Raw genomic sequence first — 15,005 nt, 5'->3', positions numbered from 1 at the left:
CTTTAATGCTGCCGTTAGATTTGTGCCAAGCCAATTAATCACCCAATTCGTTTATTTGGGTTTACAGCTTTTGAATATTGAATGAAAGAATTTAAAAGTGTGGAACAAAAGTCTTTGTGTTTTGGCCAAAGTATACTTAAGCTATATTTAGAAGGAAATGTGTGTGTATATTTCTCTTTTATTAAAACACTGCATAGGGACCCTTCCTTAGCCAAACATCCTTGTTTTGTTTATTTTAGAAATACTACAAAATTTATTTGCATTACTTAAACATATGCAATACATTTTGGGAAATCTTGAAAAGATGGAAAAGGCCTAGTAAGTGATGGGGGGCAACACAGTTGCTTTGTTTTGTTTTAATGTACCCAGTATATTCGGCTTTCGGGAAAAAATGCAAACCCTGGAAGTCATTCCAAACAGTTGGAAACTCTTCCTCTTAAAGTAAATCCAAGGGCTCAAAAAATAAATATTCAAGAGCATTAATTTGTTTCTAGATGTGTGCGTGCAAGTAAAACAGCAGTCATAATGTGGAAATTTCAGTCACATTTTGCAACTAATTGGAAGCAGATTAGAATTCTGCCTCAGGGGAACGTTGTCAAACTAGAAGCTGGAGCAAATGAAGAAAGAGGTGAAGGCGTCGTGAAGAGCTGACAGATTTACAGCGCTCAGGGCCATAAACGGGTCCCCGGCGGGAAGAAGGGCGCGTCCCCGGCTGCACGCCCCCGCCGCCCCGTCGGGAGCGCGCAGCCCCGGGCCTGAGGTGCCAGCGGCCACGCCCCCAAGAGCCCAGGGCCCTCCATCTGCTCCCATAGCGAAAACAATAAACGGACCTGCTGAAGTGCGAATGATAAGATAGAAAACCTGCACACTGATAAACTGGAGGATGCAAAAGTCAAAGGGAGAGAAGGCTTCTTTATTTTAAGGATGGGGGAAGGGAAGAGCAAAAGAAAGCAGATTGTGGAGGATAATACAGCAATGGAGTAATGTTTGGAAACAGCTGCTCGCTTTCTACTTCAGTGTCTGGCATCTGCTGCGGCATCATGGGAAAGGCTGTTGAAAGATTTGGGCAAGGAATGTAAATGGAGACAATTGACCAAATGGAGTTGGATGCGGAGAGGCTCAGTTGCTCTGTTTTAACATCATGTTGCTCCCTTTTGGGAGCAGAAACAAACAATATTACTTAACTCAAATTACACCTTCAGAGAAGTTTCAAGATTTGGGAATACGAATCGCTTTTCAATTACTGAAGATGTCAAACGATATAAGGGGATAAAATCTAGTTGCAGCCTCCACTTCTCAAAGTGTTGAGCTCATCTTCCACGCATCTTCACAGAAGCTAAATGGAAGTAGCTTCCTCTGTGTTTTAATTATTTTGAAAAAAAAAGATGTTTAATCACCACTGCTTACTTCTTAACTGGCTCAAGGGATAGTTTCTATTTGTTGTGCCTATTTTCCCCTTCGCTGCAAAGATTCAGCTCTAATTTCATTTCCATCACAAAAGAACTGGCAAATAACTAAAGCACGGGAACACATAACTAAAGTGCTGCTGTGCTAGTCATAAGCCTATAATAAAGCACAGATTTGATAGTATTATCCATGTACTGTGGTGAACCACACACAAATAAACAGTTCTCCATGAAGAATGAAAACCCAAGGCTTCAACCCTTCCAGTTCAAACATTTTTGTTGTTTTTAACATGAGCCATCCATAAAATCAGTCAAGGAAGTGACAGCAAATCCAGAAGTAATCTGGTCTGGCTATGCACACTCTGGAAAAAAAGTTAGAAGATGCTTTCCAACTCACCCTGGTGATGTTTGAGGTGAAGAATGGATAAAACTGTAAAATCTAGGCACAAAAACAAAAGGTACTTTTATGCCAGCTGAATTCAAACACATGATGAGTGTAGTTTAAAAAAATTTTTTTTTAAAAAGTACATTTCCTCCAGCGTGGAGAAAATTTTCTAACCTAACTAGGAACAACTTAGACACAACCTTTGAACCTTCAGTGACTAATGCGAAGGACAAAAAGGTGTACCGAAAGCGGCCAGAGGGCCAGATGTGCTTTCCTAAGAAACTAAACCAGGAGTTTTCTTTAATCAAAAGGACAAACAGTGACTTCCAGGAGTTTATGAAAGTGTGACCAATTGGAACTTTGTCGTCTGTTGCTAATTGAGGCATATAAAAGAGTCCACTTCTTAAAACATACTACAAACACTTTTTTAAAAATTCTCTGCCACATGACAGAAACCAGAATCGAGTTGACTGGTAGAAGATCAGTGCAACCAAAGACCAAGCTATTATTTCAAACTGTCAGGGGGAGGCAGTAAAATTGCTACCAGGTCTCCTTAAGTTACCCTTCAATAAAAAGAAGCCATCAGGGAAATAAGAGGAAAAGAAAACACATCAAAACCTTAAAAGTCCCTTTAAGTAAAATTATTCGTCTGTGGCACCATGCCATCTGCTCTCTGGTTAACATAATAAGCCAATTCCACAACCTAAATATCTGCTTTCTGAAATCATTATGTACAACACAAAATATAATCAATGTACTTTTACTTGCTTTTTAACCTGTAAAAGCTACATTCGTGTGGCATTATTGGAATATGCCTAAATGTCCCTGTAGACACATTTTTCTTAAGGTGCTAGCTGACAATGAGGATTCCCTGGAGGCAGAAAGCTCAGTGGTTGGGCTGGAATAGTCACAGTGAATAATAATCAAACTAGGTCAGGGGGTGGAGATGAGAAAGAAGAGAAAGTGGCTTTGAAAAACCCACAGAAGTATTTGTTCATCATTTCAAACCTATTTGTTCTAACCGAAACACCCTTTCCTTTGTGTTCTCTATTACAATTATATATATTATATAAAAAGGTATATATTATACCTTTACGTTTTCATTTAGTTTCACTGGGGGGAAAAGCCTTCTGAATACCAGATGGGATCCCTGTGGTTCAAGGCCTACTGACCTAGCAAAATGTAAGTATTTGCTTTGTGATCATTTCAGTTCTTAAGGCAAAACCCATCATCTTTTCTACTACATTCCCAAAGGTATTTCTAAGCAAAATTTAGCAAATATGCAAAATTCAGCTTTAGGAGCAAAGTGCCAAGTCTCACCCTCTTGCATATCCTTTGAGCTCTCAAAATAACATTACAAACAGCCCAACTGCTGGTCAATCAACTATGAATAGTTTAACAACCTTTCATTCAGTTGCAAAGGCTTTGTTCCCATTGCCAAAACCTTGAGCTTAAATTAAAAAGAACTTAAGACAGGGAGCAAGTAGTCACTAGTGAAAGTGCAGTTGGGAGAAAGAATTAGACACAGAGGGAGAGGTCCATATACTCTGCAGCAGAGTTGAACGTAAAACCAACAGTGAACAGTTTTTAGAGAATAAAGCTCATACTAACTAAATACTCCCAATCCAACATCTATATATGCAGTTACAACTTTTATATACACACACCTATGAAATACCAGTTACAGGGCACCAATATCATACACATATTACTTACTCTCTAATGACAACCTAAGTCATCACTGAGGCAAGGAGCTCGCCTGTTCTCCAACCCTTTAATCTTCAATGACTACATTAAGAGAGGAGAGTATTATGATCATTTATCAACAAGAATCCTAGTGAAGAAGGGTTATTTTCCCTAAGATGTTACTAACAAGGAGAGCCCAGTATTTCCTTAGTTCTGACTTCCATATGACACAGGAATGTAATACAAGTAATTTAGGAATAAACTATTTTGTATTCAAGCAAAACCCTTGATGTTCAGATTGCTGGCAAGTTCAGAGTGCTGGCAATCAAAACTATGTTGCACTGCAGAAGTTACTATGAAAAACTTCCAGTGCTTAACATTAGAGAATAGAATAACATGATCCTGCCACCTCTTCTACACCTCTAGAGTGTGTTCAACATGGCAATTATCTTCCTTCAAGAAGAGAGAGTTTAAACTGCACTGAAACTCAATTATACTCATGACTTTTGAAAACATACACTCCAAAAGTCAGATTTCATCACATTCAAATCATTGCACAAAATCTTATGAAACAGATTTTATGCCCCTCCCACAAGACATCTTCAAGCATAAAAATGACTTATTTTCAGCTCTGTACCCACTTTTTCACTTTATTAAAGTAGAGGGATGGCTGAGCAATGCTGAAAGACAAAGAAGGATCTCAGCTGATAAAAACAATTCAATGTGCAGCTCCCCCACACGTCATTACCCAGGCAGCCTAGAACTGCCACCACGTTAAAAAACAAGATCACACACTTGTTAACAAAAAACACATTACTTTGCTACTTTTAAGAATGCAAAGAACTAGGAGTAGTAGATTTACGATTTAAGTGCTTGTGGCTAAAATAGCTTTCCAATTATCAAGGGCCTCTTAGGAAGAGCAAGAATGCATTATGTGTTAATGACCACAACCAGGGGTCCCTTTCTCGACTCTTTTGTCAGAACCCAAGCAGATCCTCCCCGCAGCTTCACCATTAACATGTCTGTTTCCTGTCAGGCCACTCAGAGATAATGTCATTTATCTCAGGGAGGCACAAGCCCAGTCATTAGCTTCGATAGAAGACCTCAAACAAAGGCCGGATAATGTTTTACCCAGGGCTCTAACTAAACCCAGAACCAAGATTCTTAGTGTCTAAAAGTCAAGGACTCAAAAGTTATCCTTCCTTAAAAGGATATTTTCCTCATTATCAACAATCCTAGATTACAGCTCTGAACAAGAGCAAGGTCTATGTATCCTAAACACCAGTCCACAGCAATATCACACACAATTAGATTAACTGATAAACGCTGACCAGAGTTGGCGTGAGCGCCTTTTCCCCTCCTTGCCTCCAGGGGGAAAATTGACAGAATAATTCAGGTACCGACTAAATAGTCAGATCTTTGGGAAAGCTGACCGCTCATTGTGATTGCCTGCAGGAACTGTATAACCATTATAAAGTGTTCAATGGCTGGGCTTCTGGAAATCTTTTAAATAAAAGTGGAACTGGTTAAAATAAATGTAGGAACATGTGTTTTCACAGTGTTGCTCATATTACTGCAATTTCAAGTTTCTATGAAGTACCAGGTGAACTTTTTTAAATTAAAAAAAATACACGCGCGCACACAGACACTGTCAAAATTGGAGCAAATCTCAGCCATTCAATCCCTCTTTTTCATGCTGAAAACCAAGAACAGATGGCACTTTCCATGTTGTTTGAATCTGGTTATTGAGCACCTCTGCGGTTAGGGAGATTTCTGCTTAGCACTTTCGGCATACATTTCATTTACTAACTATAAAATGCTGCTTAGGAAAAATAAGTCTTTATAACAGTCTAATTAAAACCATCTTGCAGCCAAGCAATTTCACTTGAAGAGCATTCTTAACCTCATGACATTTGGACTATCAATCCCTCCCCCCACCGTTTTTTACAGACCATTTGCAAACTTATTAAAAGTTGCAAAACATTATTTATCTCCTATAGGACAATCTTGATCAGTTATGCATATTCCTTCTCTCTCCAGCAAAGCAAAAGGATTTCACACACCAAAGTCAGAATTCAGTGATGGGTCTGATCACAAAAATACCTAAGTTCCAAGCATTCTTGGGGAAAGGGCAGCCCCTCCCTACCTCAAAAAGCCCTGTCACCCTGTGAGGAGAGCTATAGAAAAGTAAGGAGCTAGATCAATGCTGACTGGAAGCCACCCTTAGTTACCAACGTTTTTAACAGCTAAAATCCCTTATGTAGCTTTCAAAACAGTTAGCTGTCCAACAACAATGGACTCTGTTCTTTAATTAAAGCAAGTGACCTTTCTGCTCTTTTATTTCACAGTAGATACACTAAACTCTAGGCAGAATTCATATGAGACACTATATTTAAAAAAAAAAAAAAAAAAAAAAAAAAGCATAACGTCCACAAAACTCATTAATCAAAATATGTTCTTAAACTGCTCACACTCACTTAGAAAATGTGCCAGAATTCCCTAGTGAAGTATAAAAAGGCCTCTACAAAAGAATAAAATAAAATGAATGATATCCTTTATGGACAGGTCCATTTGTAGACACCACCTTTATGACCAGGGCCATCTTAATGAAAGCAATATGATATTACAGAAATAATTCTCTTCCCTGAATAGGTATTGAGACACAACTATATGACCTCCTGTGCCTTTCACTTCTGTTTAAGTATCAGCCACTTTTAGGATTTTTGAGTTTTTGTATATATTTTTGAATTTTCTAGAAATCAAATAAATCCATCAACTTTATGTATAAACTGTTTATTTATAAAGCCCAGCTGAATGCCTCCCTATCTGGGAAGTCAAAACTGTGAGATGGCTAGGAGGATGCATAAAGAAGAGCTTCAATACAAGGTTATTTTGCTTCACAAGAAAGGAGGGGAAGGTGGAGAGGCAGGTTTTAACAACCAAAGTCAACCCGTCAAATCTACTTATTCAGACATGTCACTGGTGGCTTAACCACAAAATGGGCTACAGAAATATAGCTCAAACATCTTAGAATTATGGCATGTTTTGATTTTGTTCACGTATTAAGGGAGTGGCGACTTTTACAACATACTTGTGGTTTCCACATAAAGGAGTAGAACACTCATTGATTTAATTAGGTTTCATAAGGTCCAATTTATCATGTTTTACATGACTTTGTGTAGTGAAGAAACAGAATAAACAGACCAAAAATAGACATTTAAGCATGCTGTAAAAATTAACCGGTGACAGCAAGTCTTATGAATCTCCTGTGAACCTTCCAACCAGAAAAAGAATATATATATATGCACACACACATACACTCCCCTTTGGTTTTCACACGTGGCCCCTCACAAGCCTCATCTGATTGCTGAAAATTAATAATCTTCACTCTGCAGGCACTTACTCTTCACAAACCCAGATAATCAAGCAAGGCTGAAGGAAATTAAAACGTTATATAAAATGTCAAAAAAAAACCTCAGTGTTGAAATATTTTTTCAGGTGAAGCTTCTTGTCCTACTAAATCTTTACTTCCTGAATAGGTATTCTCACATCAGTAGGAAGCATTTTCTAAATGGATGCCTAATTTGATGCAACCACTAGTTAGTGGAATTAGAGTTACTTTCCTGTGTGGCATTCATACAAGGGAGTGCCATTTCTGTGTGCCAAGGATGAAAGCATTCTTAAGAGAAGTCGTTCTCAGGATGAGGTGGGGGTGGGGAGAAAAGCCTTAAGGAATAATGTTTGAGATCCTGAGCCAACGCCCAACTTGACAGAGAATGACCAACACTACAGGATCCAAGCCCTTGGATCCAAGCCTCTGAGGGGCCCCTGTGCCAATTCCAGTGGCTAAGATTGGTGGCACGGCTTCCTCTGGTACAGGACCAAAAGTGAATCTAAATTGCAATGTGCTTTCTTCCGCCCGCACCCCAGATCCATCATGACTTGCTTGCTCTTCATTTATGTAATTCATATTTATCACATTTATACTGCTGTAACTGAAGGTGAGTTGCATGTATATGAATAATTTAATTCTTCCATTCTTCACCCAGTTTCCTCTGTGACTGGAAAGTGAAAAGAACACAAAAACTGGAGAAACGACACCACGCTCTAATCTCAGTTGCCATGACAGCAGCCTTTGAGATACTGAAATGTTCCGATTGCCAGCTAAACAAAATTGTTGAATGTGAACATTTGGCTGGAAGATTAAAAGGCTAAGGGGAATGCAAAAGGGCAGTACCTCCCACATTCCAAGCAGCCAGTGAATCCAATCAAATGGCTCTGACTCCTTAACCACAGCCATTGTGAGCACTGGATTAGGGCAATTCATCTAGATAGTTAAAGCAGATTAGAACTGCAATTTGAAGACTATTGGCAACAAAAGTAAATGCCCTACTGTACTAAGTAATAAGAAGATTTCAGAACGTCTTTTAGCAGAAATAATGTGAAACTACACATTTAAACATAAGAATCAAAACCTGGAATTTTAAAAACTCATTTATATTCATCAATGTATCTTACCAAGAGGGTATGAATTTATAAGTGTTCGGAGGCTTTTTGCAAATTTGGCATTATCTACACCTTAATGTGCCTCTATCAACTTTTAAAAATCAAAACTTTACTCCTATACTCTAACTTAAATCCTGAACACAAAAACAAGAATATAAAAGTTTAAGAAGCAGTGAACCATTTCACGCAGAAATAATTCTCCAAAGATATATTATCACCACGTACAATCCCAATCACCAACTATAGCAAAAAAAAAAAAAAAAAAAAATCAAAATTATTTAATAAGCATGTTCCCAAACAACCATGCCACAACCCACATGACAGAAATCTTGCTTCTGCAAGGCACAACCTGTAGAATTAATATGAAGACTAATTTCATAGAAATATCACACACACACCCCTAACTCCTTCCAAACTTGCCTAGTGGACAGAACACCTTCTGTTCCCAAACATTAGTCAATGTGGTCTATGACTAAGCAGCAAAACATGGGGTGGGTGTCAGGGCGGGCAGTTCTTCCAAGGCAGTGTCTAACTATAGACTTGTACAAAGATGGGAGGAAGGGTCCAAATGGTCTAAATCAACCATCCACACCGTTCAAATGCAGCACATAATTCTATACTCCAATTCACTCAACCGTCTGCATCCCCTTTGGCTACGTTTTCACATTTCACGAGCATCAGTCCAGCAAGTCTGCTTTATTCTTCTTAGCTGCTGTGCAGCTCCCCAGTCAAGCTAGGTATCCAAGTGATAACACTCTTAAATCTCTAGCTAAGAACTGGAACTGGGTAAGGGAACAAGAGTAGAGTGCTAACAAACACCACAACCATGGAGTTTTTCTGCAGTTATGAAACCAACGACCCAACACATCAAGCTTGGGGTTTAATTCAGGACCAATAACAAGAACTCATTCAAGGATATCCTTTCACAGTACTACTTTGTAGACAGTAAGAAAAAAAAAAAAAGAGGGGGGGATGAGGGTAGAATGTAAATTAGAATCCTCGACATTCCTCTCCAGGGAGGGAACTTGAACCTTGCACCTAAGGACACATTACCAGCAATACTAGGATGAATAAAATAAAATAGAAACCTGTTCCCCTTAAGGAAGAAACCAGGACAAGAGTCAAGAGGGTGCATGAGCAGGTTTTCTATTAAAAGTCAGCAACCTGCTGACTAGTGAGGAACCGATCTACAGGGCAAAAGGTATTTAGAACACTCAGGCCCTCCCACCTGGGAACCCAAACACTAGCATCACTAGCAGCAGCAGCAGCAGCAGCAGCAGCAGCAGCAGCAGCAGCAGCAAGGACAGCAGAAGCAAGAGCCAAACACTGCACCCAAGTAGGCTCCCCCATATCGAATTTTAATATAAAGGATGCATATCATAGTAATCTCACAAAGAACCACAAAGCATAAAGAAGTGTAAGGCACACAGAGGCACACCCCCACACACCCACACAAATGCACACAGAGAAGAGTAGGACATCTAGGAAGGCGACTTTATCCTACCTTCTCAGTTTTCAGTTTCTTGATTCGCCTGTGGCTCTCCTCCTCCTCCTCTTCCTTCTTTACCAACATAGAGTTTCCCATGAGCCCTGAATCCGGGGCACTTTTGCTAACTTCCCCTGCAGCGGCGACGCTGCCACTCCCAGTGCCCCCGCAGTGGAAGGGGCTCGCGCCACCTCCATTGCTCTTGGCCCCAAAGCCATAGAGGTGCCCCCCGGAAGGGGCCTGGCTGCCACTGCCATTCTGGTGGCCCTGAAGCAGGTCGTGCTTGTCCTTCCTGGATTTCCCCGCATCCTTATCCCGCTTGGCGCCTCGGCTGCTCTGGCTTTTACCTGGCTTCTCCTCTTTGCTTTTCCCACAGGAGCCTGCCCCCGCGGTGGCGGCAGAGGTGCTGGTGCTGGTACTATTGCTGTTTGGGTTGCCGCTGCCGCCGCTGCTCACACTTTGACCCAGCGCTGAATTCATGCCAGTTGCCTCTCCAGGGCGCCCTTGGACTTCCTGCCTCTTGCCAGTGCTGCTGATCTCGGGAATCCCATACAAGGCAGCAGAAGGCAGAGATTTATTAGCATCCTTAGAAGTTTTACTCCTTTTCACTTTTGATTTGCTGGTCTCTTTGTGTGAATTCCCCTGGGGAGCAGAGGCCTGAACAGAAGCAAATTTTAGGCCATCAGCTAAGGCTGCGGTAGCACCAGCCCCACTGGAGGCCGGACCTCCACAATCCTTGGAGTTGCTGCTACTAGTGGTGTTGGTGGAATTATTCATCTCAAATTTCTGTCTGTCCTTCTCCAAATCAGCGTCCAAATCAATTATTAAATTTCCAACCCCGATTTCCCAATCATCGCCACTGTCATAAGTATCAACTGTATTTGGATCCACACCTTTTCCTGCAGTAGAAATGTTCACTGACATCCTGAAGATGAGCTCTCTAGAATAAAAATCCGATGAACTTTCCTTTGGAGATGAGGGGACATTCGTTTATCTCCGCTGGGCTTTCTCTCAAAGAAAAAAAAATCTTCTAATCTTCCTCTTCTTTTTCCTGCCTCACGAATGTGTCCAGGGATTTTACACCCTCAGTCCAGGTCCACCTTTTCCTGTGAAGGGGGGAAAAGTCGAATATTTCTTGTCTGGGTGTTACCAGAATAAAAAACGATTAGTATTGGGGAATCAGTAAAGGGGACAGGGAAGGATGGAGAGTAAGGTGGCTCATGTATTGTCTCCACAGTCCAATATCAGGTTTAAAGGAAAATAACCAAACCCAAAAAATAAACCTATGACAGTAAGCATCTTACGGTAGCTAAAAAGAAAATCCCTTTATCAACAACACAAGGATAATCACCTTTTTAAAAGCATTAAATTATCTTAAGGATCTGATTCAAGTCCAGAAAGGTTTTTGTGTTCTCTTTTAAACTTTAGGATTTCTGTCTGGCACATGTGATATCTCAACCCCAGAAACACAGCCTGAACACTCAGACAAGAAGGAAGAACACAGCTTTAAACATCCTAAACATGTCCTAGATCTTGCAATTTAGAAGACCAGACCCTGGAAGTTCTGAGGCTAGTTTTCAGAATAGAATGTTGCTAAAATTTCCTTATTTCTAATTTTAGGTTTCAGTACTTCTTTTTACAAATTGTCTGGGCGATCTGGTTTTTGTTCCTAGTAAGGAACAGAAAAAAAAACCAATAACTGCCCCCAATACACACACATACCTCCCTCCTATCCTCTTTTCCCCAACAGATTATACGATTTTTTTTTTAATATACATGTCTTTTAAGAGCATTTCTCTCTAGAAAAGACAGTGTTATATAAAAAGTTAAAGATCTGCCTTTTGAGAAAAAAAAATACATTTAAACAATTCTACCGTATTCCTAGGTCACAGAATTGCTCACTCTGTTAAATATGGTGCTACTGACTGTACGGAAAACTGATTAAGACATACACTTTAAGTGATCTGCGCCAAGGTGGCCTCAATGACCGCAAATGAGTGTGTGTTTGACAAAGAGCAGTTAAAACGGTTTTTAAAGGGATCAGCCCCTTTTTAACAGTTGATTGTCAAGAAAAAAATAAATAAATATACATACACACACACATACACACACACAGACATTGCTTACCTTTTAATCCTTTATCATTTTTTTTAATTAGGCCAGCAAATCAAAATGCCTTTCCCACTCCACTCGGCAAACAAGCCTGTGCCTCATTTTACTTAAACACCAAATGATCAAGAAGGAAGAAACCAAATAACACATCTCAGCCAGAATAATCACTCGATAACATTATTCCACCTCCCCACCCCCCTTTTGGCAAACGAATCAGTCCTTTTCTCCTTAAAAAAATGTGTCACTGTACAGCTGGAAAATAATGTTTCACATTCACAACAGAAGCACCAAAGGTTTTTTTTTCCTCTTAACAAGCATCGAGAATAATAGTTTTTTTAAAAAACAGAGAGTTTAGAGAAAAAAGTTTTCCCAACTTCTCATTCCGCCTTCAGTTCCAGACTTCAGAGTCACCGTGATCAGTAATGATCCCATGTAGCAAACCTACAGGCGTCCGCTAGTAACGAGACAGAATGTGCTAACATCGGGATAAATTAGTGAAAGGGAAGAAAGAATAAGAAGAAAGGACTGAAAATCTGGGCTGGATTCCGCCTGTTAGTCGGGAAGTGGCATTTTTCCACCCGTCCTGACAGATTTGATTTCTTGAACTAACTTAAGAGAAAAGGAGGGGGGGAGGAGAGGGAGGAGGGGGAGGAGGAGGAGGAGGAGGAGGAGGAGGAAGAAAGGGTGGGATGAGAAACTGGGCAAGAGGAGAAAAAGAAAGGTGTGGAGGAGGAGGGAGCAGATGATTCAGTGAGCTGATAAACCAGTTATAACAGCATTCGCTCGGGGCGGGGGGCGGGGGGCGGTGGGGTGGGGAAAATAACGGCGTTTAAAATGGGCTCAGTCTTCGAAACCTAAAGGATGTGATGTTTTCCTGTCTTACGTTGTTTTAAGAAAAAGGAACTGAGTTCCTAGTACAGTTCCCGAGGGGAGTGGAATTCTCTGTCGCTCAGGTCAATCAGTCATGTGGTAATTCGATAATTAGAGTCAAAAAAAGGTTTTTGGTTTGTTTTTTTTTTTTTTAAGGCGACCTTTTGAGGGAGTTTTTCCCTCTGATACTCGCAGCAAACGGTGTGTCTCCCTTTTATTTATTTTTTCTCTCCTCCTCCTCCCTTCACCCACCCCCTCCTGTGTTTAGTCAGATGGCCCCGGAGCTTGGCTTAGTATTTTTAATTAGCTGGCGTTTGGAAGCTAAAAGCAGTAATGAATTGTTGATGGATTGGAAGTGGAGAGTCGCTTTGCTGGAAATGTCGGGGCTGGGAGAGGGGGATGGGCGAGTTAGTAACAACCAACCATCTAAAAGGAGCGATTTTGTTACAGCGCAAGCCTTTCACATCACGTGAGGATCAAGGGCTCAATTGGTTGTCGTGAGAACAAAAATGGTGACAAGCGTATCAAGAAAATACTGATCTGGTCTTTAAAAAAAAAGCTGTAGGTCTCTCCCCTCCCCCTGCACACACTCCCCCAACCTCCTCCCCCCGCCCCCCCGCAGTGGGCGAAGCTACAAGTTATGAATGTGAAACATTTCTCGGAGATCTAGGATCTCCGAAGTTCGGAAGGAGTGAAATGTAATGAGCACAAGAGCAAAGCAGATGTTTTAAAGAAACACTTTATAAACCTTTCAACTTATCTCCAATTTATCAGCTTTCCCAAGGGGCCAGGGACAGGGACGCCTGGGGGAGGGAGAAGGGTACCTCCGAGCTACTTGGATTTTAGGGACCCCCATTTCATGTATTAAACAAAGAAAAACCTTTTGCTTGCTCACCAGCCTGGTCCTGGAATAAACACACCATTGTTACTATTTGTGGGTTTGTTTGGGTTGGGTTGGGCTTTTATTTTTTCTCTTAACGGTATTTTTGTTGCTTGCTTTTTCAAGGAGATGGCGAATGGTAATTATAACCATGACACGTAATGAGTGACTATTCCCTTGTTTAATATTAAATTATCGGGTACTGGGAGCTGACAGGAGAGAGAAATCGGCTTGTTCTGCCCTTGCCCCCATTTTCCTGGATCGGTTTGGGAGAGGGGTCTGCCCACCTAGGACAGAAGAGGGAGGAAGTAAGGTGAGCTAGAGAATTGACACTGCAGAGCAGGATATGTAACTGTGTCACTTTTATTCTCCTTTGGGTTAGAGCCCAAAAGCTAATTTACTCTAAGTTACCCCGAGTGCCCAGTCAAGCTTAATTTGTGTGAAGTTACAAATGCTTCACCCTCCACTGAATAAAATTTACCCTTCTTGGGTTGTTGTTCTAAATGCAAAAGCCAAACCCTGTAACTAGTTCCTCATTTCTATGCATAAAACTCGCACATTCCCCTGCATGAAGTCCCCGCTAAGTGCTATATAGAGACACACCACGCAACCGTACTTACGGTCTGTATTGGATCGAGTTGACCTTTTCCTTCTAACTGCATTGAATGTGTTTGGTTGCAGCCGCTTTATTTTGGAAATTATAATCTCTTCAACAAATTTATTATTAAAGAAGATGGACCATCAAATGTCACAGACCGTCCTGTGTATGTTTTATAAAAGCAAAAATTAAAATTTAAGAAAAGCAAAACAAAAATCCCCCTGGTGCACACACACAACAAGCTTGTTCTGCAACACTGAAATCAGGACTGAAACACAACACACACACAGGGGGAGTGGAGCAAAAGAAGCTCTCAGCCTCTATACCTGAAAGGGACTTTTCTTTGTTCCCAGTGCCCTTTCGCATCGGGCCAATCAGAGAGCAGCTTTTATGAAACTGGGCTCTCTCATTGGCTAGCTGCTTTCTCTTGGCTACTGTAGGGGGTTGAGATATACACACGTATAAAACACACACTGAGAGCGGGTGGGGGTGCTGTGGGGGGTGGTTGTGGAGACAAAGCGTTTTATTTTCCAACCAGATTGGGGTTGAGGAACCTCCCGCAGTAAGAAGGGAAAAAAAATGGTGCGCCCGTTTCAATTACTACATCATTCACATAAAACACTTCTTTATTAAAACAAATCTCAAACAGGCTGTGAGGAGAGGATGTCGGTAAATACAAGTTTGATTGTGTTATCTCGGGGGAAATAATGTATGTGATCGCTCGGTGGCAGAGAGAAGCCAAATGAGCCACTAGCGCGTAGCGAGGAGAAAAGGGAGGCTGGCTGTGTGGAAATGACTGCGAGCATTTTGCTGGCTTCCCTTCCTTGTTCCAAGGACTCCGCAGTCCAACTCCCAAGACTGATTTTCTGTATTGCAGCTTCTGGCTTTCAACCCTCCCCCCACCACTTTGCCCCTTCTGCATTTTTTTTTTTTTTTTTTTTCTTCCCTGTGTCTCTCTTTTTACTCGCTGATTAAATAAGAAAAATCGATCTGCGGGTACAGGCGATGGTGGGGAAACAAGTAACCCTTTTGTTTCCAGGGCTCTGGTCTACAAGCACTGAAGTGTGAATGCAGGC

General features: G+C 41.1%; 1 protein-coding gene across 3 annotated transcripts in view; it reads right to left on the bottom strand.

Annotated features, from left to right (window-relative positions):
- ZNF608 (zinc finger protein 608) overlaps nt 1-14,244 on the bottom strand; it is a 117,306-nt gene extending 103,062 nt beyond the window's left edge. Inside the window, exons 1-2 of one of the 3 annotated variants that reach the window (XM_010370958.2) lie at nt 13,952-14,244; nt 9,488-10,575 (exon numbers count right to left, since the gene is read on the bottom strand). In XM_010370958.2, coding sequence (XP_010369260.2) covers nt 9,488-10,393 — 906 coding nt within the window. In that variant the 5' untranslated portion in view covers nt 10,394-10,575; nt 13,952-14,244. Of the gene's footprint in view, nt 1-9,487; nt 10,576-11,596; nt 12,198-13,951 lie in introns of those variants that run through there. The other 2 variants (XM_010370957.2, XM_030927875.1) reach the window with 2 other exon arrangements.
- Between the last annotated feature and the right edge of the window lie 761 nt (nt 14,245-15,005).

This window comes from Rhinopithecus roxellana, chromosome 3 (genome assembly GCF_007565055.1).
Source record: "Rhinopithecus roxellana isolate Shanxi Qingling chromosome 3, ASM756505v1, whole genome shotgun sequence".
Lineage (NCBI taxonomy): Eukaryota > Metazoa > Chordata > Mammalia > Primates > Cercopithecidae > Rhinopithecus > Rhinopithecus roxellana.
This window is presented reverse-complemented; position numbering and strand designations above follow the sequence as displayed.